The sequence below is a fragment of the Triplophysa dalaica genome, chromosome 2 (assembly GCF_015846415.1).
Source record: "Triplophysa dalaica isolate WHDGS20190420 chromosome 2, ASM1584641v1, whole genome shotgun sequence".
NCBI classification, from domain to species: domain Eukaryota; kingdom Metazoa; phylum Chordata; class Actinopteri; order Cypriniformes; family Nemacheilidae; genus Triplophysa; species Triplophysa dalaica.
The window spans coordinates 1,339,189-1,360,572 of NC_079543.1; the positions used below are offsets into that span (position 1 = coordinate 1,339,189).

The window sequence follows — 21,384 nt, forward strand, 5'->3', positions numbered from 1 at the left end:
TTGTATGGTTCTATTAAAATTAAAATTTTCGAATGTAGGTTCACAGAAAGTCTTTGTTAATTAAGACTTCATTTTTAATGCTATATAAACTAAAGGGAACATGTACCGAACGTTCCCTGCAGGTTATTTTTGGGTTTTATTGTTACTCTAAAAAATGTAACCTGCAGGGAACGTTCCGGGAACGTTAGCTGTTGGTCAGAAAAAAACTAACGTGAAGGGAACGTTACGGGAACGTTAGCTGTTGGTTAGAAAAAACTAACCTGCAGGGAACGTTCCGGGAACGTTAGCTGTTGGTTAGAAAAAAACTAACGTGCAGGGAACGTTCCGGGAACGTTAGGTGTTGGTTAGAAAAAACGAACCTGCAGGGAACGTTCCGGAAACGTTAGCTGTTGGTTAGAAAAAAACTAACGTGCAGGGAACGTTCCGGGAACGTTAGGTGTTGGTTAGAAAAAACGAACCTGCAGGGAACGTTCCGGAAACGTTAGCTGTTGGTTAGAAAAAAACTAACGTGCAGGGAACGTTCCGGAAACGTTAGCTGTTGGTTAGGAAAAATATAACCTACAGGGAACGTTCTTGAAACGTTCCCCTATGGTTCCCAACAAAAAAACCAAATGGGAACCATAGGGGAACGTTAGGGGAACGTTCTGTGTTTGCTGGGTTGTCTGTCTGTAAAGACGAATGGTAAACGCTGCATTTCTGAATAATTTTGCATGTTGGATTATCGTGTTTTACCTTGGATCGTACACTGTCTATTAAGGCTGCATTTCGATCCACAACGCTACGTGTCTCGGAAGCTGTTCATAAAACGCACACACACACAACGACATAGAGACTTCACATTGAATTACATAAATAAAGTTGAAATCGAATGCAAACTAGTGTGACTCTTAATTGGCCAAGAAGCAGTCTAAATAATGTCTAAAAATGAGTCTGGAGTTGACGTTATAAGATATTGAAAAATTAGTCACCAATGACCATATTTTAACTCAATTTGAAGTTTTAAAACTTTCATTCGGCCTCTTCAGGGGACGTCTTTCACTGTGCTCAGTGGGCAGTATGGTTTACCAGTAACCTTGTAATGGTTAAATGAAATGCCTAAATTAAAGCAAAATATGATTCACATTCTACAATCTTTAACGATTTTCTAATTGCCTTCAATCTCAAGCCAATCAAACGATAAATTTAAGGGATGTTGAGATCAGTGAGGACGACTGCATGAAATGTAAAGTGTGATGTGTCTCCAGTCCAGCAGGAGTCGCTCTGCAGCTCTTCAGTCCGCCGATAAACCCACTAAAGAAAGAAAGAAAGACAAACATCAAGCGCTGCGTGTTTACATCACTTTGATTTTCTCTCTTTAGTGTTTTAAACACAGTGTTGTGTGTCTGTGTGTGTGTGTGTGTTCAGATGTTAAAGATGACGTCACAGATGTGCTGTAAATCAGTGGGAACTGATCTGTCCATGCTGGATATTGATGATTTCATCACAGAAATCTGTCAGCTGAAGAAAGAGGTGAAGTTACTGGAGGAAAAGCTGAGGACAAGAGGAGATGAACTCAACACAGAGGTTTGGACACATTCAACATCATTTACCTCAATCACTCACACTGTTTTTATTCTGTCATTCATGTCAAACTAAATGAAAGTTATATATCACACATATATTCTCTATAAAGCTCCAGTGCTGATGATGTGTTGTGTGTTTGTCAGATTGTGGTAAAGGTCGAGTCAAACCCCACAGACGCTCAGGACACTGTGTGTGACAGTAATCACACCTTGAATCAGGATGAATCTACTGATCAAACCTCCACAGAGTCTCTGGATTCTGTCTGTAACGCTGGAGAACAGCAGATCCTGAACACCAGACCACTGAACATGTGTTCTGTCACACTGATGGATTGCAGGAAACTGATGGAGATGAAAACACAAACCACAGAAGAAGAAGAAGAACAAGAACAACATAACACTGATGGAGATAAAGATGATGATGATTTTATTCCTTCAGGTATGTTTAATCAGAATTATTTATTGCCAAGTACCATGACTTCACATGTACAAGGAATTTGCCTTGGTAGGCTGGTGTATCCAGTTAGTAAAACAAGACTTGAAAAATGAACTATATTGAATAAAACAATTTAAGAATGTCAAAAAAAGGAATAGATTTTTTGTGTAGGGTGTACAACAGTGCAATGATTCATAGTTTTTGATCAGCAGTATAGGTGCAGTTTGAAGTCCATTGTGTGATTGGTAGTCAAGATGCAGATGGGAAGAAACTGTTTTTGTTGCGTGAGGTTCCAGTCTTGATGGACCTCAATTTCCTGCCGGGGGTTGATGTTTATGGAGAAGATGAGAGGGGATAGAACACAGCCTTGGGGGGATCCAGTACTGATGATTCTGGAGTCGGATACATGTTCCCCATTTTCACACACTGCCACCTTTCAGACAAAAAGTCTGACATACAATAATAATCTTTTTGGTTTTCTTTTATAACATTTCACTCACTTGTGACCACATGTTTCATTTCTCAGTCGAAACTGATGTAGTTTCAGATGTGCTGGAGCTTCTTCTTAACGCTCTTGTGTTAGTTCTAGATGAGAGCGGTGATTCATGTGGTGATGGAGAAACGGCCTCTACATCAAAACAGCGACTGACAGCACAAACTCTTTCCTGCATCACCTGTGGAAAGACATTCAGTTCACAGAGACGTTTAGAGACACATGAGAGAAAACACACAGAACAGAAACTCTTCACCTGCACCAGATGTGACATCAGCTTTCCTACCTTACAAGAGAAGAAACTTCATTCACAAGAGCACAGAGACGAGAAACACTTTCACTGTCAGCAGTGTGGGAGAGCTTGTATCTCGTCTTCTAGTCTGAAGATTCACATGATGTCACACACTGATGAAAAACCTTTCCACTGCAGTGAATGTGACAAATATTTCAGGTCCAAATCAAATCTTGTTGATCATAATAGAATTCACACGGGAGAAAAACCGCACAAGTGTCCTCACTGTGACAAGAGATTTAACCATTCATCTCATGTTAAGATACACGTGCGTGTCCACACCAATGAGAGACCGTATCAGTGCAGTGAATGTGGAAAAACCTTTACAGGATCAAGTTCTTTAAAGTCGCACCAAAAAACACATTCTGAGGAGAAACTCTATCAGTGTTCACACTGTGATAAATGTTTCCGTCATAAATCTAATCTGATAACTCATGAGAGAACTCACACTGGAGAGAAACCTTATCTCTGCTCTCACTGTGGAAAGAGATTTTCTCATCCACATCATTTCAGAGATCATCAGAGAGTTCATACTGGAGAAAAACCTCATCACTGCAGTGTTTGTGAGAAGAGTTTCAAGCGTCACAGCAATTTAGTGAATCATCAGAGAATTCATTCAGGTGAAAGACTTTATAAATGTTCTCAGTGTGACAAGACGTTTGGTCGACCAGACGTCCTGAGAACCCATGAGAGAGTTCACACTGGAGAGAAACCTTATCAATGCTCCATCTGTGGAGAGAGATTCACTTATTTAGGAAGTTTTAATTCTCATCAGAAGAAACATGCTGAAGAACAAACTGCACTGGAATCATCATAGTGTCTTTTTCTATTATTATAAATAGTGTCTGTAATCTGGAATTATTGTATTTATAGTAAATTCCTTTGTTTTTATGAAAAACATTTTCTGCAATCTGTGGAGTTATTTGTAAGTTTGATTGGGGCAGATCGAGTCTTACTTACTTAGATCTATAAAATGCTAAAGACCTGTAAAACATCTCAGAAAGAACAGTTTTACATTCATTCTAAATCCTAAACATCTTGCTGAAATCTTTCAGATGTGACATCTGACGACTCCGAGACAAATTCCAGATTAGCAAACAATAAAAAAAGATATGTCTTGCCGATGTAAATGCAGACATCAAACAGATGTCTCACAGATGTATGTGTGCTATCAGGGTTGTGACAACGTATTTGTTTTGGGTTGTTGTGTTTTTTGCAGATGCTTGTTGTTACATTGAATAGAAACCTGACGTTCATTTTTGAATATTTCTTGTTGACACTAAACTGTGCAACACTTTGTATGTAAAATAATACATTTTAATTTGTTAATTTGTAGACTTACTTATGAATAAGAAAAAACATTCAGTATTATGTCTTACGAGCCAACAATAACTCAACATACCAAATTTAACCGAATTCATCATAATAAAAACCGTACTTTAAAAAAAAAGACAACAAATAAGACTCAAATTTGACCTGGCAGTTGGAGATGAATTTTGTACCCCACTAAAGTATTTTGTGCTCTAGTAGTAATATAATCATTAGTTTCATAGGTATTAATGGTGATAATGCGGCACTAGTCATCAAACTGACCGTATGCCACAAATGCACGTTTATACACTTGTGTTTGTTCTTCTTGACAGTTATTTTCGTGTTTTTAAGAATAAACTAATAAAATTAATGTTATAGACAGTTCTGCTTTATTTTAAACATACTAAAACATTTTATTTTACGGAAAAAAACGCTAAAGTAAAAAAAACGTGACAAATAGTGTTTTGTTTTCTGTATTAAAAACGATGCCGAATGTCCGGACAGTACTGGGGTTATATTACGTCAGTGTCCGAAATCCTTCACTCATTTTCATTCACTTCTTCCCCATGAAGTGGACTGAAATATCATTATAGTGAAGGAGTGAGCGAGGGAGCGGCTGCAGACACAAATCTTTCGAGGGCTGCTTCTGCTTCTTCTTCTTTGGTGTTTAAGTCAGCTGTCATCCGATTTGACGCATTACTGCCACCTTCTGTTTGAGCTTCGCCCGTGCGGTTTGTTTCGCAGACTTTTGGCACGCGAGCATTGAATTAGGAAAGTTTATAAATTGTATAAAATTGTCACGTACATTTATAAAACGATACATTGTGTTATATTACTAAAAATATATATTTACTATAAAATAACATGCCAGTACCAGTCTTGCACGTAAATAGACGTCCAAAAACTCGCTTGACGTATTTTTTTACCTCATATCTACGTCCAAGAGAGGTCGTGGTCAGATTCCGTACTGGATTTGCTCGTCCTGTAGAACTACAGATATAGTTCTGGACTGACCGACGCAATATAGACATAATGCGCAGACCTCACTTGTTTGTTGGGTGAACAATTTTACATGTAAAAATGGACAGATGCTATCTTGTTAATAAATGTAACAGAGATTTGAACAGAAAACTGGTGTTATGTTGCTGATACAGTGCACTTGCTGTAACAGGACCATAAATGATTAAATGATTTTACACTCGGACTAAAAATGTATACTGATCGATAACGGGCATTTTCGTCAGAAATACTAAGCTTTGGATTTTGAAAAGTAAATTATTGACAATATTCAACACCACATTGTGAGTGATGATGTTGCCATCCGCGAACAAAAAAGTCTAGATTCATTTGATATTTTTTAGCTTTTATGTAAAGTGACTACACAGAAGTTTAACCTGGACTAAAGAGCATTTACATTAAAACAATCAAATAATGTATCAACAGATCGTCATGAGTCTAGTGTTGAGTGTGATGTGTCTCCAGTCCAGCAGGAGTCGCTCTGCAGCTCTTCAGTCCGCCGATAAACCCACTAAAGAAAGAAAGAAAGACAAACATCAAGCGCTGCGTGCTTACATCACTTTGATTTTCACGTGCTTTCTGTGTGTATTTCGTCATCAAACCTCCACAGAGTCTCTGGATTCTGTCTGTAACGCTGGAGAACAGCAGATCCTGAACACCAGACCACTGAAAATGTGTTCTGTCACACTGATGGACTGCAGGAAACTGATGGAGATGAAAACAGAACTCACAGTAAAGGAAGAACAGACTGATGAAGATGAGAATCATGATGATTTTGTTCCTTCAGGCAAACTGGAGAGTGATGAGAACCTGGAGATAAAAACAGAAGAAACATCAGACAAAGATCAGACTGGTGAAGATGAGAATGATGGTGGTGATGGTTTTACTCCTTCGGGTATGTTTCCTCTTTTGTTGTTTTTAATATTACACCGTCATGTGTGTTGCTGTTTCATAAAAGTGTTTTTGGTTACTCAAGATACTAATGTAGTTTCAGATGTGCTGGAGCTTCTTCTTAACGCTGTTGTGTTTGTTTCAGATGAGAGCGGTGATTCATGTGGTGATGAAGAAACGGCCTCTACATCAAAACAGCGACTGACAGCACAAACTCTTTCCTGCATCACCTGTGGAAAGACATTCAGTTCACAGAGACGTTTAGAGACACATGAGAGAAAACACACAGAACAGAAACTCTTCACCTGCACCAGATGTGACATCAGCTTTCCTACCTTACAAGAGAAGAAACTTCATGCACAAGAGCACAGAGACGAGAAACACTTTGACTGTCAGCTGTGTGGCAGGAGTTTTAGCTCGTCTTCTAATCTAAAGATTCACACGAGGACACACAGTGATGAAAAACCTTTCCACTGCAGTGAATGTGGCAAGTGTTTCAGAACCAAAGGAAATCTTGTTCTTCATCAGAGAGTTCACACGGGAGAAAAACCGTACAAGTGTCCTCAGTGTGAGAAGAGATTCAGCCATTCATCTCATGTTAAGATACACGTGCGTGTCCACACTAATGAGAGACCGTATCAGTGCAGTGAATGTGGACAAGCCTATAAGAGGTCATATGATCTAAAGTTACACCTAAAACAACACACTAAGAAGCAACTCTATCAGTGTTCACGCTGTGATAAACGTTTCTGTCAGAAATCTAATCTGATAACTCATGAGAGAACTCACACCGGTGAAGAACCTTACGTCTGCTCTCAGTGTGGAAAGAGCTTTACTGATCGAAGTACTTTTATAATTCATAAGAGAATTCACACTGGAGAAGAACCTTATGACTGCAGTCTTTGTGGGAAGAGTTTTAATTGTCAGCACAATTGTTTAAAACATCAGAGAACTTAAAGGTGCAGTTTGTAACAATTTTGCAGTAAAATATCCAAAAAGCACTAGGCTAGTGTTATATATTTTGTTCACCTGAGTTAAAGGTTTCCAACTACTTTTAAATCGTGAGAAAATTGGCTTTCTAAACAGTGACCAGCGGCTATGCAGTCACCTGTCTATGGCATTAAATGCACATGACCATTTGTTACCAACTTTACTGACATAGAAACCGAGAACAACAGTGACAACAGTGTCGTGGACAAATGCGGAAGTGGTGTCTAGCAAGCCACTAGCTTGTTTCAAGCAGTCACTTAACATCCTGAACGTCTGTGATGTGTTCATAAGTTTAGTTCTGAGAACTTTCGGCATGATTGAGTATCACCTTGACTTCTTCAGCATCTTCAGCTGTTCTGACCTCCTCATGGAGCCCGTTTTTAATTCTGTAAAGATCTAAATGATGTCATGTACTTATGTCAAGAGTGCCATCTTCTGGACATTCTTGACATTGATTCATATGCAGCCTTGTGACAAAAGCTGTTCTATGTTTGCCGGCCAATCTTGGTAAAAATAATAAAGACATTTATTAGAATGAAGAAATGAAGAGTGTTTGACTCTCTGTGTGTTTCTGATGTGTTTTATTACTCTCATGTGTGACATTGAACAGATCTGTGGTGCTGTGATCATGTCTGCAAGTGCATTTCATAATGATGATTATTATTATAATTCAATTTCAATTCAATGTATTTATATAGCACTTTTCACCATGTGAATTGGTCCAAAGCAGCTTTACAGGAGCAAATTAGAAAATCTGAAAAAAAAACAGAAAGGTAAAACAGTGCACAGTGTTTATATAACAAGCAAGATCAGTGTAATAAATAATATCTAATAAATAAATGTAGTCTCCCGGTGAGCAAGCCAACACTGCCCTGCTGTGGCAAGGAACCCAAACTCCAGTCATTGATTAATGGAGAAATAAAACCTCGGGAGAAACCAGGCTCAGCCGGGAGGACAAGATCCCCTCTGACGTGTCATAGGTGCACTCAGTGAGCCCGACCAAAAGCCACCGAGCAAATATTCACGAGGAAGAGGGAGAGCCCACCCGCCGAAATCGTGCAGTTCCAACCCAGGCCCACTCCACGATCAACCACAGAACACAAAGAACAACCAGGAGAAAATTGTAATGGCATAATGTAACTTTATTCCTCTGTTGTCCAACATCGACCACAAAACAAGACCAGACCAGACCGACAGAGCCCCAACAAATGAAACCCCCCAAACTACAACCCACACGCCAATATCAGACAACAGAGGAACGTGCTATGCGGGAAAAGTAATGCATAATGTAACTGTGTGAAGCTATAACTTCAAACTGCTGTCATGTGATGAAAGTTTAGTATTAAATACTAAGTATTGTAAATACTGTTTAGCATTAATGTGCAACAAGTAGTCTGTCTTTGCTCTTGGTTGGTGATGGGATTACGAATAATAATGGTCGTAATGAAGATTTACCTTCTGCAGAACAAACATAATGTTTCACTTGTTTAAGTTTAGATTATTAAAATCAAATTCTACACACTATTCGAGTCTCTGATACAAAAGTTTTAGTGATGTTTCATAAAAATACAAAATCTTAAAGATTAAACATTAGTGAAATAAAACTTTTAAATTAAAAATAAGTAATTTTGCTCTGAACAGGGTTAAAAAAAGTATTTTGCATGTTATGTATTGATAGTGACATTAAGACCATCAGGCTTTTACACAACCATATAAATTATTCCATACAGCTTGAGTAAACTGCACATGATCTGCATACAGATATGTACTGAGGTTCAGACTCAAAGATTGTTCACTGTATCCTTAATAATTTTTTTTGTTATTTATTGTCTTTACATTGAAACATTGACAACACTTTATAAGGTTCACTGCTGGAAAAACAAACCTGCTCCAAACACAAAAGAAAATGTTATTATTATAATGGGAATCTCAATGGTTTCAATTTAAACTAAAATGGTGTCTGGTTTTATATGGTAGATAGGAACCAGTACATCAATAAATCCTTATGATCCCCGAAACACACTACAGAAATGTTGTTATGGTTTTTTATTGTTAACATAAGCTATATGAACAACACGGAGCACTGAACGTTTTAAGCATTTATTTGGCCTTTTTTATGTTAGTTAATGTAAGTACAATTGTTCTTGTTTGTTCACTGTGCATGTTACATTTACCACTTTTTTAAATACATGATGAAATAAAAATGAAATAAGATTAATTATTGTTTATGGTTAGCTCATGTAATCTAATGCATGTTACACTCTTGTTGTATCAACATGTTTTTGCACATAAAGCGTGAATTATTATACTGCTGTTTTAAACGTTCCTTAATATACACTTCACATATGACTAACAGTGGTTATTTTAAACTGGAATCTAATGTGTTGAGAGATAAATCTGCCAAGTGTACGAAATGTTGAGCGAGTCTCCAGTCCAGCAGGAGTCGCTCTGCAGCTCTTCAGTCCGCCGATAAACCCACTAAAGAAAGAAAGAAAGACAAACATCAAGCGCTGCGTGTTTACATCACTTTGATTTTCTCTCTTTAGTGTTTTAAACACAGTGTTGTGTGTGTGTGTGTGTGTGTTTGTGTTGAGATGTTGGCTATGACGTCACAGATGTGCTGTAAATCAGTGGGAACTGATCTGTCCATGCTGGATATTGATGATTTCATCACAGAAATCTGTCAGCTGAAGAAAGAGGTGAAGTTACTGGAGGAAAAGCTGAGGACAAGAGGAGATGAACTCAACACAGAGGTTTGGACACATTCAACATCATTTACCTCAATCACTCACACTGTTTTTATTCTGTCATTCATGTCAAACTAAATGAAAGTTATATATCACACATATATTCTCTATAAAGCTCCAGTGCTGATGATGTGTTGTGTGTTTGTCAGATTGTGGTAAAGGTCGAGTCAAACCCCACAGACGCTCAGGACACTGTGTGTGACAGTAATCACACCTTGAATCAGGATGAATCTACTGATCAAACCTCCACAGAGTCTCTGGATTCTGTCTGTAACGCTGGAGAACAGCAGATCCTGAACACCAGACCACTCAACATGTGTTCTGTCACACTGATGGACTGCAGGAAACTGATGGAGATGAAGACTGAACTCACAGTAAAGGAAGAACAGACTGATGAAGATCAAGCTTTGTTTTCTTCACCTAAAATGATGAACAGCGGGAACATGGGGGAGATAAAAACTGAACCCAAGCCTGAAGAGGAAGAACAGACTGATGCAGATTTTGTTCCTTCAGGTTTGTCTTTCCACACTATTTCATTGTCATGTGTGTTCCTGTTTCATAAAATCAGGGTCGTTTCACTCAAGTCAAGTTTCTCAGTCGACACTGATGTAGTTTCAGATGTGCTGGAGCTTCTTCTTAACGCTGTTGTGTTTGTTTCAGATGAGAGCGGTGATTCATGTGGTGATGGAGAAACGGCCTCTACATCAAAACAGCGACTGACAGCACAAACTCTTTCCTGCATCACCTGTGGAAAGACATTCAGTTCACAGAGACGTTTAGAGACACATGAGAGAAAACACACAGAACAGAAACTCTTCACCTGCAGGAGATGTGACATCAGCTTTCCTACCTTACAAGAGAAGAAACTTCATTCACAAGAGCACAGAGACAAGAAACACTTTGACTGTCAGCAGTGTGGGAAGAATTGTGTCTCCTCTTTTAGTCTGATACGTCACATGAGGATTCACACTGGAGAAAAACCTTTCCACTGCAGTGAATGTGACAAATATTTCAGCACCAAAGGAACTCTTGTTGCTCATCAGAGAATTCATACAGGGGAAAAACCACACAAATGTCCTCAGTGTGAGATTAGATTCGGCCGTAGAATTAATCTGAAGAGACACATGTGTGTCCACACCAATGAGAGACCATATCAGTGCAGTGAATGTGGAAAAACCTTCAAGCAGTTAAATTATCTACAGGACCACAGAAGAACTCACTCTCTGGAGAAACTCTATCAGTGTTCACACTGTGATAAACACTTCTGTCAGAAAGCTCATCTGATCACTCATGAGAGAATTCACACTGGAGAGAAACCTTACCACTGCAGTGTTTGTGAGAAGAGATTCACTCAATATACTACCCTACAAATGCATAATAGAACTCACACAGGTGAAAGACCCTTCAAATGTTCTCAGTGTGACAAGACGTTTGCTCAATCAGGTGTCTTGAGAACCCATGAGAGAGTTCACACTGGAGAGAAACCTTATCAATGCTCCATCTGTGGAGAGAGATTCACTTATTTAGGAATTTTTAATTCTCATCAGAAGAAACATGCTGAAGAACAAACTGCACTGGAATCATCATAACGTCTCAATCTGTTAAAAGTCTGAGTGCTCGCTGCCAATGCTGGGGACAATATCACTTTAAAATGGACAGTTGAAACTGAAATCAACATTCTGTCATCAGTTATTCTCCTCATGTGTTCGTAAAACCTGTATGTGAACAAAACAGAAGATATTTGGAGAAATGTCTCAGTCGTTTTGTGTTTATTAGGTGGAAGTCAATGGAGTTCAGTGTTGTATGTAGGGGTGTAGTGACGCATCAATGCCACGGTTCGGTTCACACGACTGTTTTGGTTTCGGTTCGATGTGTGTGCAGGGTTCATGGCACAAGCAATGCTACATAAAGCCAAAATCGTTTTATCTAAATAATAACAACAACAACTTAACTTGTTTACTTGAACTTTATTGACTAAGTTTTATATATTTTTTAGAGCAGTAAGCCTCAGTAAAAAAAATGAAGTAAATAACTCTTAATGTAAACCTAAACTTGACAGAGCTGGGCTCTACACTAACTCTTGAGAGAGGTGGCACTGCTGCTATTCATGGCACCAGCCTTTCATTTAAGAGCATCAGATTTGTGGGGTGAGGTAAGAAAAAGGAATCAATAAAACTTTATTGAAATGTATTTAATACATTAATAAATCAATTGGTTATTAATACCAATTATTGTTTATGATTGAATTATTTTATTGTATATGTAAACTCTCTTTCACACTTTTCCATATTTAAAGCACATATTTCTTAAAGCTACTTTCTTCCTTTTTTTGTTGTGAACAGCTCCTATGAGAGAACACAATTCCTTTAGTGAGTGTTTTCAAGTGCCATGTGCTTTGATGAACATTATAAACAGATATCTTTATTATGCTGCTTACCCTTTTAGAGCTCGCGCAATAAACTTGAAGTGAAATGCTTTTAACTTCGCAAGGAAACGTATCGCGCAGCTGACGCACGTGATGGACGAGGCCGGGGCATCGCGGTACACCGTGGGAGTTTCAAGGATGGTATCGCGGATAATTCGATTCAAATATCGTTACACCCTTAGTTGTTTGATTATCAACGTTCTTCAAAATATCTGTTGTGTTCTGAAAAGTGAGTCATACAGGTTTGTCAAGCGGATTGAAACCTCCCCAAATGTTCTCTTTTGTTTAAACTTGATGTAGATTTTAGACTTATCTTATCTATCAAATAAATTATCTTGTTGAAGAAAATTGGTGTGAAATCATCACACTTTGACTCAGATGTGTCCATGTTAATGACACTATTTTAAAAGGCCCAGCAAACACAAAACCCCTTACGTTAGTTTTTGATCCCTTTTGGTTATTTTTTGGGAATTAAAAAATAACGTTCTAAGCAGTTATTTTAAGGTTTCATTTAATTTGGAACCAAAAAACAATTGAAACGTAACGTTCCCTGATGAATATATATTGGTTATTTTTTGCAACCAGAATATAACCCAAAATAAAATGATCCCTGATGTTTATTTTTTGGTAATTTTTGAATGGTAGAAATAGTAAAAACTGGTAAACGTCGTGACATATGCAATACAGAAATGATAAGATCACATCAAAACATGTTATATTGACCAAATGAAATGAATAAATGTGCCCTTTTATGGCTGAAGATAATAAACTAGTTAAGCTAAATGAAAATATACAATCATATATATCCATGTGTATTTCTTTAGTGAGATTGTCTGTTACAGGTGTGTGTGCTCGTGCACGTGCATTCTCAGCTCTACCGCGCACTCCCGTCATTTAAAAATTAATTGTAATTTCGTTTTACCTCATTCATTTCACATTAGTTAATTTATTTTCATTTTTTATTTTAAAACGTACAGATTTGAGCGTAAACTAATATCGATTGATTTGACATTGAAATCAACAGATTATGATGTGAGGACTGAACTCAGGGAATGTTGTGATCCTGAAGATCATTAAATGTTTTTTCTTCTGTCAATAAAAATCTGCTTAAATATATTATTTAATATTTAAAGTCATTGGTTATTTTATTTTAATATCTATAAAGTCTGATGTTGAGGAAGGCTGTGTTTTATTAGAAATGATATAAGGTTACTGTGCTGTTTAAATCGAAAATCAGGCTACTTCTGTAATGAAAAGGGAATTATTTGGCTAAAATAATAATTTAATGCATTGATTTCAACGTCCATATTGTGTGGGCTGATGTATTTTCCTTATTTTAATTAGATTAGATAAGGGATGGATGACAACATACCATGGATCATGTATCCTTACTGACTTCAGAGGGGATCTGGTCCTCCTGGCTGAGTCTCCAGAGGTTTTATTTCTCCATTATTCAATCATTGGAGTTTAGGTTCCTCTCCACAGCAGGGCAGTGTTGGCTTGCTCACCGGGAGAATACAATTATTTATTAGATATTATTTATTACACTGATCTTACTCGTTCTATAGACACTATGCACTGTTCTGTGTTTTACCTTTCTGTGTTTTTCTGTTTTCTGATTTTCTCCTGTAAAGCTGTTTTGAAACAGTGCACATTGTGAAGAGTTCTATATAAATAAATTGACACGAAAAGTGTAGTGATGCCAAACGGACCAGAGAAAAATATTTTGTGCTAACGTTCTGGGAACGTTCCCCTACGTTAGTTTCTGATTCGCAGAAAGTTTTGTTTTTCGGTTATCTTTACGGAAATAAAACGTTCTGGGAACCAAAAACTAACGTTAGGGGAACTGTTAATTACTATTAATGACGTTTTTGCGGGTGTTTTCTTTCGGGAAAAGTAATCAAGACACATTCTGATGTACAGAGAAAAGACAAAGTATTGATAAAACATCGCTTTGGTTTAACGCATTGAAGCTTTGTCATGAGCAAGTTGTTTTCTATCCTGCTGTATGATCAGTCTCCTTTTATCAGACACAAAACACTGACACGATGAGAAATTAATCATGAATCTATAGTGTTGAGTGTGATGTGTCTCCAGTCCAGCAGGAGTCGCTCTGCAGCTCTTCAGTCCGCCGATAAACCCACTAAAGAAAGAAAGAAAGACAAACATCAAGCGCTGCGTGTTTACATCACTTTGATTTTCTCTCTTTAGTGTTTTAAACACAGTGTTGTGTGTGTGTGTGTGTGTGTTTGTGTTGAGATGTTGGCTATGACGTCACAGATGTGCTGTAAATCAGTGGGAACTGATCTGTCCATGCTGGATATTGATGATTTCATCACAGAAATCTGTCAGCTGAAGAAAGAGGTGAAGTTACTGGAGGAAAAGCTGAGGACAAGAGGAGATGAACTCAACACAGAGGTTTGGACACATTCAACATCATTTACCTCAATCACTCACACTGTTTTTATTCTGTCATTCATGTCACACTAAATGAAAGTTATATATCACACATATATTCTCTATAAAGCTCCAGTGCTGATGATGTGTTGTGTGTTTGTCAGATTGTGGTAAAGGTCGAGTCAAACCCCACAGACGCTCAGGACACTGTGTGTGACAGTAATCACACCTTGAATCAGGATGAATCTACTGATCAAACCTCCACAGAGTCTCTGGATTCTGTCTGTAACGCTGGAGAACAGCAGATCATGAACACCAGACCACTGAACATGTGTTCTGTCACACTGATGGACTGCAGGAAACTGATGGAGATGGAAACACAAACCACAGTAAAGGAAGAACAGACTGATGAACATGAGAATCATGATAATTTTATTCCTTCAGGTATGTTTTATCTGTTGTTTTTTTCACTGTGATGTAAGATGCCTTTTCAAAAAATATGTTTTTTGGTCACTTGAGAAAACTACAAAAACATTTCTCTTTCTCAGTCGACACTGATGTAGTTTCAGATGTGCTGGAGCTTCTTCTTAACGCTGTTGTGTTTGTTTCAGATGAGAGCGGTGATTCATGTGGTGATGGAGAAACGGCCTCTACATCAAAACACACAGAACAGAAACTCTTCACCTGCAGGAGATGTGACATCAGCTTTCCTACCTTACAAGAGAAGAAACTTCATTCACAAGAGCACAGAGACAAGAAACACTTTCACTGTCAGCAGTGTGGGAAGAGTTTTGTCTCCTCTTCTAGTCTAAAACGTCACATGAGGACACACACTGGAGAAAAACCTTTCCACTGCAGTGAATGTGACAAATATTTCAGCACCAAAGGAAATCTTGCTGTTCATCAGAGAATTCACACGGGAGAAAAACCGCACAAGTGTCCTCACTGTGACAAGAGATTCAGCTGTAATGTTCATCTGAAGATACATGTGCGTGTTCACACCAATGAGAGACCGTATCAGTGCAGTGAATGTGGAAAAAACTTTAGACAGTTAAATGCTTTGAAGGTACACAAAAGAACACACTCTGTGGAGAAACTCTATCAGTGTTCACACTGTGATAAACGCTTCCGTCAGAAATGTCAGATGATAACTCATGAGAGAATTCACACTGGAGTGAAACCTTACGTCTGCTCTCACTGTGGAAAGAGCTTTTCTGATTCAAGTAGTTTAAGAGCTCATCAGAGAATTCACACTGGAGAGAAACCACACAAGTGTCCTCACTGTGAGAAGTGTTTCAGCCGTAGAATTAATCTGAAGAGACACATGTGTGTACACACCGATGAGAGACCATATCAGTGCAGTGAATGTGGAAAAACCTTCAAGCAGTCAAACTATCTACATGACCACAGAAGAACTCACTCTGTGGAGAAACTCTATCAGTGTTCACACTGTGATAAACGCTTCCTTCATAAATCTCAGCTGATAACTCATGAGAGAATTCACACTGGAGAGAAACCTTACGTCTGCTCTCACTGTGGAAAGAACTTTTCTGATTCAAGTCTTTTAAGAGTTCATCAAAGAATTCACACTGGAGAAAAACCTTATCACTGCATCATCTGTGGAAAGAGCTTTTCTGATCCAAGTACTTTTAAACGTCATCATAGAGTTCACACAGGAGAGAAACCTCATCAGTGCTCCATCTGCAGTGAGAGATTTTCTTATTTAAGACATTTACAGACTCATCAGAAGAAACATGCTGAAGAACAAACTGCACTGGGATCATCATAGTGTCTCAATCTGTTGGAAGTCTGAGTGCTCGCTAAAAGTGTTGAAGCAGATCGAAAAAAAATCCTAAATGCCCCCTTCTGTTTAAACTTGTAAAGTTCTTTTGTTGAAGAAAAGTATTTTTTGGTGGAAAGTCATCACCCTCTTAAAACAGAATAAACTTAGATGTGTACATGTCAAGGTCAAAAATACGCTTATGTAGACTTTAATGTTATTTCGATGTCTATTTTTTTGGTTTTGGCTGTACTTTACTCTTTAATGTTTATTGATTTATTCTGTTTGTAAGGTGTCCATCAGTAAATTGTTCTAAGTACTGAGAAAAGTAATATTATTACTGTGACATGCTACTGCCGAGACTGGTTGACTGTATGTTGTATTAAATTATGTCTTGTTTTTCTTCATTTTTATTTAATTGATTTATTTTAGATTCCCACAAACAGGGAGTTGCTGTTCCCCACCAAGACAGATTGAAGATTAGCAGAATAAACCACTAATTCTGGACAGCGAGTCCCCTCTCCCTATGTCACAAACACAAGAGAGCTCATAAGGGGATTTTCACATCATTTGTATTAGTAAACAGACAAAGTGAAATCTGCCTTTCATCAATCAGTGATGAACGCAACATCCTTTGGCTGCAAATCCTGAGAATATTAGTAATCCAATGATACAGACCAATACTAAAACCACCACAATAAATCATTACAATACAGTATACTCTCTCCCTCTTTCTGAACACAAAACAGAATTTACAACAACATAAAGTTTTGACCAAAAAAAGTGTTAATAAAATGACAAACCTTACATTTCGGCCTTTAAAGTTAAATGATAAATAATATTTTATGGCTGCTTAACAGTTCTACATACGATAATAAATCTCAACACTTCGGATGATGTGAATTTGTAATTCCACTGTTTGACAACAGGTGGCGCATGTGCCTTCCGTCATACCTTCACACAAAATTAAATCTAGTCTACTCGGTGGGACTCTTCTCTTACTAACATTCCTTAAACTAAAGTTTTTTTTATAATTGCAAACTCGGAAGAGGTGAAAAAGGTGTCAACCACACTACTGATGTTAAAATAAATCGGAATCCGCACGCGCACGGTCTAATCTTGAGCTACAGGAAAAATAAGTGAAAAATATGGATTTTGGTCGAATTTGAAATTTTCATTAAGAATAAGTACATTGCCCTCGTCTTCCAATCCCAATCCTCTGAGTCGTAAGTAAACATCTTAAATGTTTTCTGAGAAGTGCAAATTATGGAAGCAAATAAGAGACATAATGTTTTGAAATTTAACAGCCTATGAATACTTGATTTTGAATTATTTTACATTGGAAACCATGTATCTGAATTTAATTGTTTCGAATTTACGTCTATGAAATTTAAATATGAAAATTCTTGATTTCCAATTTAAAAACCTGAATTTAATGCTCACAAATTCAGATACAAAAAAAATCAACTTACAGAATTTCAGATAAAAAACATTCAAATTGATCAAATTTGATTGCTCTTATTCAGATCTCAAATTTCAAGTTAATACTTTTCAAAGAAAACATATGTCTAATTCGACTGCTCAAATTCAGATCGAAAAATTCAAGTTAAATATTCACATGGAAACATCCGGGCTACCCAGGATAGGAAAAACAGTTGAGCCCAGAGCCCGTCTGCAATTGAACCGAACCATTGAACCGAACCAATGAACCGAACCAATGAACCGAACCGACGTCGGTCGAAAAATAATAATAATAATAGTTCCAAAAAATAATTACCAACAACATACTTTTGTTCTGTAGAGTCTGTGTGATGTGTCTCCAGTCCAGCAGGAGTCGCTCTGCAGCTCTTCAGTCCGCCGATAAACCCACTAAAGAAAGAAAGAAAGACAAACATCAAGCGCTGCGTGTTTACATCACTTTGATTTTCTCTCTTTAGTGTTTTAAACACAGTGTTGTGTGTCTGTGTGTGTGTGTGTGTGTTGTGTGTGTGTGTGTTTAGATGTTAACGATGACGTCACAGATGTGCTGTAAATCAGTGGGAACTGATCTGTCCATGCTGGATATTGATGATTTCATCACAGAAATCTGTCAGCTGAAGAAAGAGGTGAAGTTACTGGAGGAAAAGCTGAGGACAAGAGGAGATGAACTCAACACAGAGGTTTGGACACATTCAACATCATTTACCTCAATCACTCACACTGCTTTTATTCTGTCATTCATGTCAAACTAAATGAAAGTTATATATCACACATATATTCTCTATAAAGCTCCAGTGCTGATGATGTGTTGTGTGTTTGTCAGATTGTGGTAAAGGTCGAGTCAAACCCCACAGACGCTCAGGACACTGTGTGTGACAGTAATCACACCTTGAATCAGGATGAATCTACTGATCAAACCTCCACAGAGTCTCTGGATTCTGTCTGTAACGCTGGAGAACAGCAGATCCTGAACAACAGACCACTGAACATGTGTTCTGTCACACTGATGGACTGCAGGAAACTGATGGAGATGAGAAGACAAACCACAGTAAAGAAAGAAGATACTGATGAAGATCAAGCTTTGTTTTCTTCACCTAAACTGATGAACAGCGGGAACATGAGGGAGATAAAAACTGAACCCATGTCAGAGGAAGAACAGACTGATGCAGATTTTGTTCCTTCAGGTTTGTCTTTCCACACTATTTCATTGTCACGTGTGTTCCTGTTTCATAAAATCAGGGTCGTTTCACTCAAGTCAAGTTTCTCAGTCGACACTGATGTAGTTTCAGATGTGCTGGAGCTTCTTCTTAACGCTGTTGTGTTTGTTTCAGATGAGAGCGGTGATTCATGTGGTGATGGAGAAACGGCCTCTACATCAAAACAGCGACTGACAGCACAAACTCTTTCCTGCATCACCTGTGGAAAGACATTCAGTTCACAGAGACGTTTAGAGACACATGAGAGAAAACACACAGAACAGAAACTCTTCACCTGCACCAGATGTGACATCAGCTTTCCTACCTTACAAGAGAAGAAACTTCATTCAAAAGAGCACAGAGACAAGAAACACTTTCACTGTCAGCAGTGTGGGAAGAATTGTGTCTCCTCTTTTAGTCTGATACGTCACATGAGGATTCACACTGGAGAAAAACCTTTCCACTGCAGTGAATGTGACAAATATTTCAGCACCAAAGGAAATCTCGCTATGCATCAGAGAATTCACACGGGAGAAAAACCGCACAAGTGTCCTCACTGTGAGAAGAGATTCAGCCGTAATATTCATCTAAAGATACACGTGCGTGTACACACCAATAAGAAACTGTATCAGTGCAGTGAATGTGGAAAAACTTTTAGACAGTTAAATGCTCTGAAGGTACACAAAAGAACTCACTCTGTGGAGAAACTCTATCAGTGTTCACACTGTGATAAACGCTTCCGTCAGAAATTTAATCTGATACGTCATGAGAGATCTCACACTGGAGTGAAACCTTACGTCTGCTCTCACTGTGGAAAGAGATTTAATCATTCAAGTCATTTAAGAGTTCATCAAAGAATTCACACTGGAGTGAAACCATACAAGTGTCCTCACTGTGAGAAGAGCTTTTCTGATTCAAGTAATTTTAAACGTCACGAGAGAACTCACACTGGAGAGAAACCTTACGTCTGCTCTCACTGTGGAAAAAGCTTTTCTGATTCAAGTCTTTTAAGAGTTCATCAGAGAATTCACACGGGAGAAAAACCATACAAGTGTCCTCACTGTGACAAGAGATTCACCCAAAAACCTAGTCTGAAGAGACACGTGCGTTTACACACCAATGATAGACTGTATCAGTGCAGTGAATGTGGAAAAACCTTCAAGCAGTTAAATTATCTACAGGACCACAGAAGAACTCACTCTGTGGAGAAACTCTATCAGTGTTCACACTGTGATAAACGCTTCCTTAAGAAATCTCAGCTGATAACTCATGAGAGAATTCACACTGGAGAGAAACCTTACGTCTGCTCTCACTGTGGAAAAAGCTTTAATGTTTCAAGTCGTTTAAGAGTTCATCAAAGAATTCACACTGGAGAGAAACCTCACCACTGCATCATCTGTGGAAAGAGATTTTCTAATCCAAGTACTTTTAAATGTCATGAGAGTTCACACTGGAGAGAAACTTTATCAGTGCTCCATCTGCAGTGAGAGATTTTCTTATTTAAGACATTTACAGACTCATCAGAAGAAACATGATGAAGAACAAACTGCACTGGGATCATCATAGCACACCTCATAGCTTATCTCTTAACCAATTTGATTTTAGACTTTATTATGCATGTAAAGCCACAGTTAGTTACCAGCATTCAAGTTAATTCTCTGTTGAAGAAAAGTATTTTTTATGAGGGAAGTCATCACCCTCTTAAAACAGAATAAACTTAGATGTGTCAAGAATACGCTCAAGTAGACTTTAAAGTAATTTTATGTCTATTTCTTGTTTTGGCTGTACTTTACTCTTTAATGTTTAATGTTTTATTCAGTTTGTAAGGTGTGTATGATACAGGCCTCATAGCTTATTCTTAAATTCAGCCAGTCTCTCTCTTATTTATTAAGGATGTTATTGCACATTTGAGACCTACTTGTTCACCTAATGATGTGATTCCTGCCTCTTCTTAAAAAGCCTGGTTGAGACCTATCAGATACAAATAATGTTCGGCCAATATCTAAGTCACCATTTTGATCTAAACTATAAGATCAAATCTTTTGAGTCGGCTTTCCCCAGTTTTAGCAAAATATAAACACTGAAATTAAAACATGATGGCCGGATTTCAAAAGTTTTTTGTGTGATGTGTTTTGGTAAAATGATCATTTTTGTTTATTTCTGATAGATTCGGACAATGTTTTTTCCAAGTTTCATATAAAAATTGGATTAAAAAAACGTGTCAAAACAACAAAGAAGACGAAATGCGTATACAAAACCGAAACATTGCAGAAAAACTAAACCAGTTCATATTTATTTTTAAGCAACACAAACCCAATGTTTGTATATGATAGTAAAAAGAAAAAACTGATTTTTAAAATGATTTTAT

At 37.8% G+C, this 21,384-nt stretch overlaps 2 protein-coding genes and 1 pseudogene across 2 annotated transcripts; all 3 read left to right on the forward strand.

Annotated features, from left to right (window-relative positions):
* Positions 1-1,189: 1,189 nt before the first annotated feature.
* On the forward strand, positions 1,190-7,501 carry LOC130435630 (zinc finger protein 271-like). Its single transcript, XM_056766394.1, has 6 exons — positions 1,190-1,201; positions 1,707-2,001; positions 2,582-3,599; positions 4,767-4,820; positions 5,633-6,006; positions 6,148-7,501. Exons 1-6 carry the CDS (start codon positions 1,190-1,192, stop codon positions 6,957-6,959), a joined length of 2,565 nt encoding a protein of 854 aa, XP_056622372.1. The 3' UTR covers positions 6,960-7,501.
* Positions 7,502-9,891: 2,390 nt separating this feature from the next.
* On the forward strand, positions 9,892-12,247 carry LOC130437780 (zinc finger protein 239-like). Its single transcript, XM_056769363.1, has 2 exons — positions 9,892-10,252; positions 10,400-12,247. Exons 1-2 carry the CDS (start codon positions 10,054-10,056, stop codon positions 11,326-11,328), a joined length of 1,128 nt encoding a protein of 375 aa, XP_056625341.1. The 5' UTR covers positions 9,892-10,053; the 3' UTR covers positions 11,329-12,247.
* A 2,482-nt stretch (positions 12,248-14,729) lies between these two features.
* Positions 14,730-21,113, forward strand: LOC130435638 (zinc finger protein 208-like; annotated as a pseudogene).
* Positions 21,114-21,384: the final 271 nt, after the last annotated feature.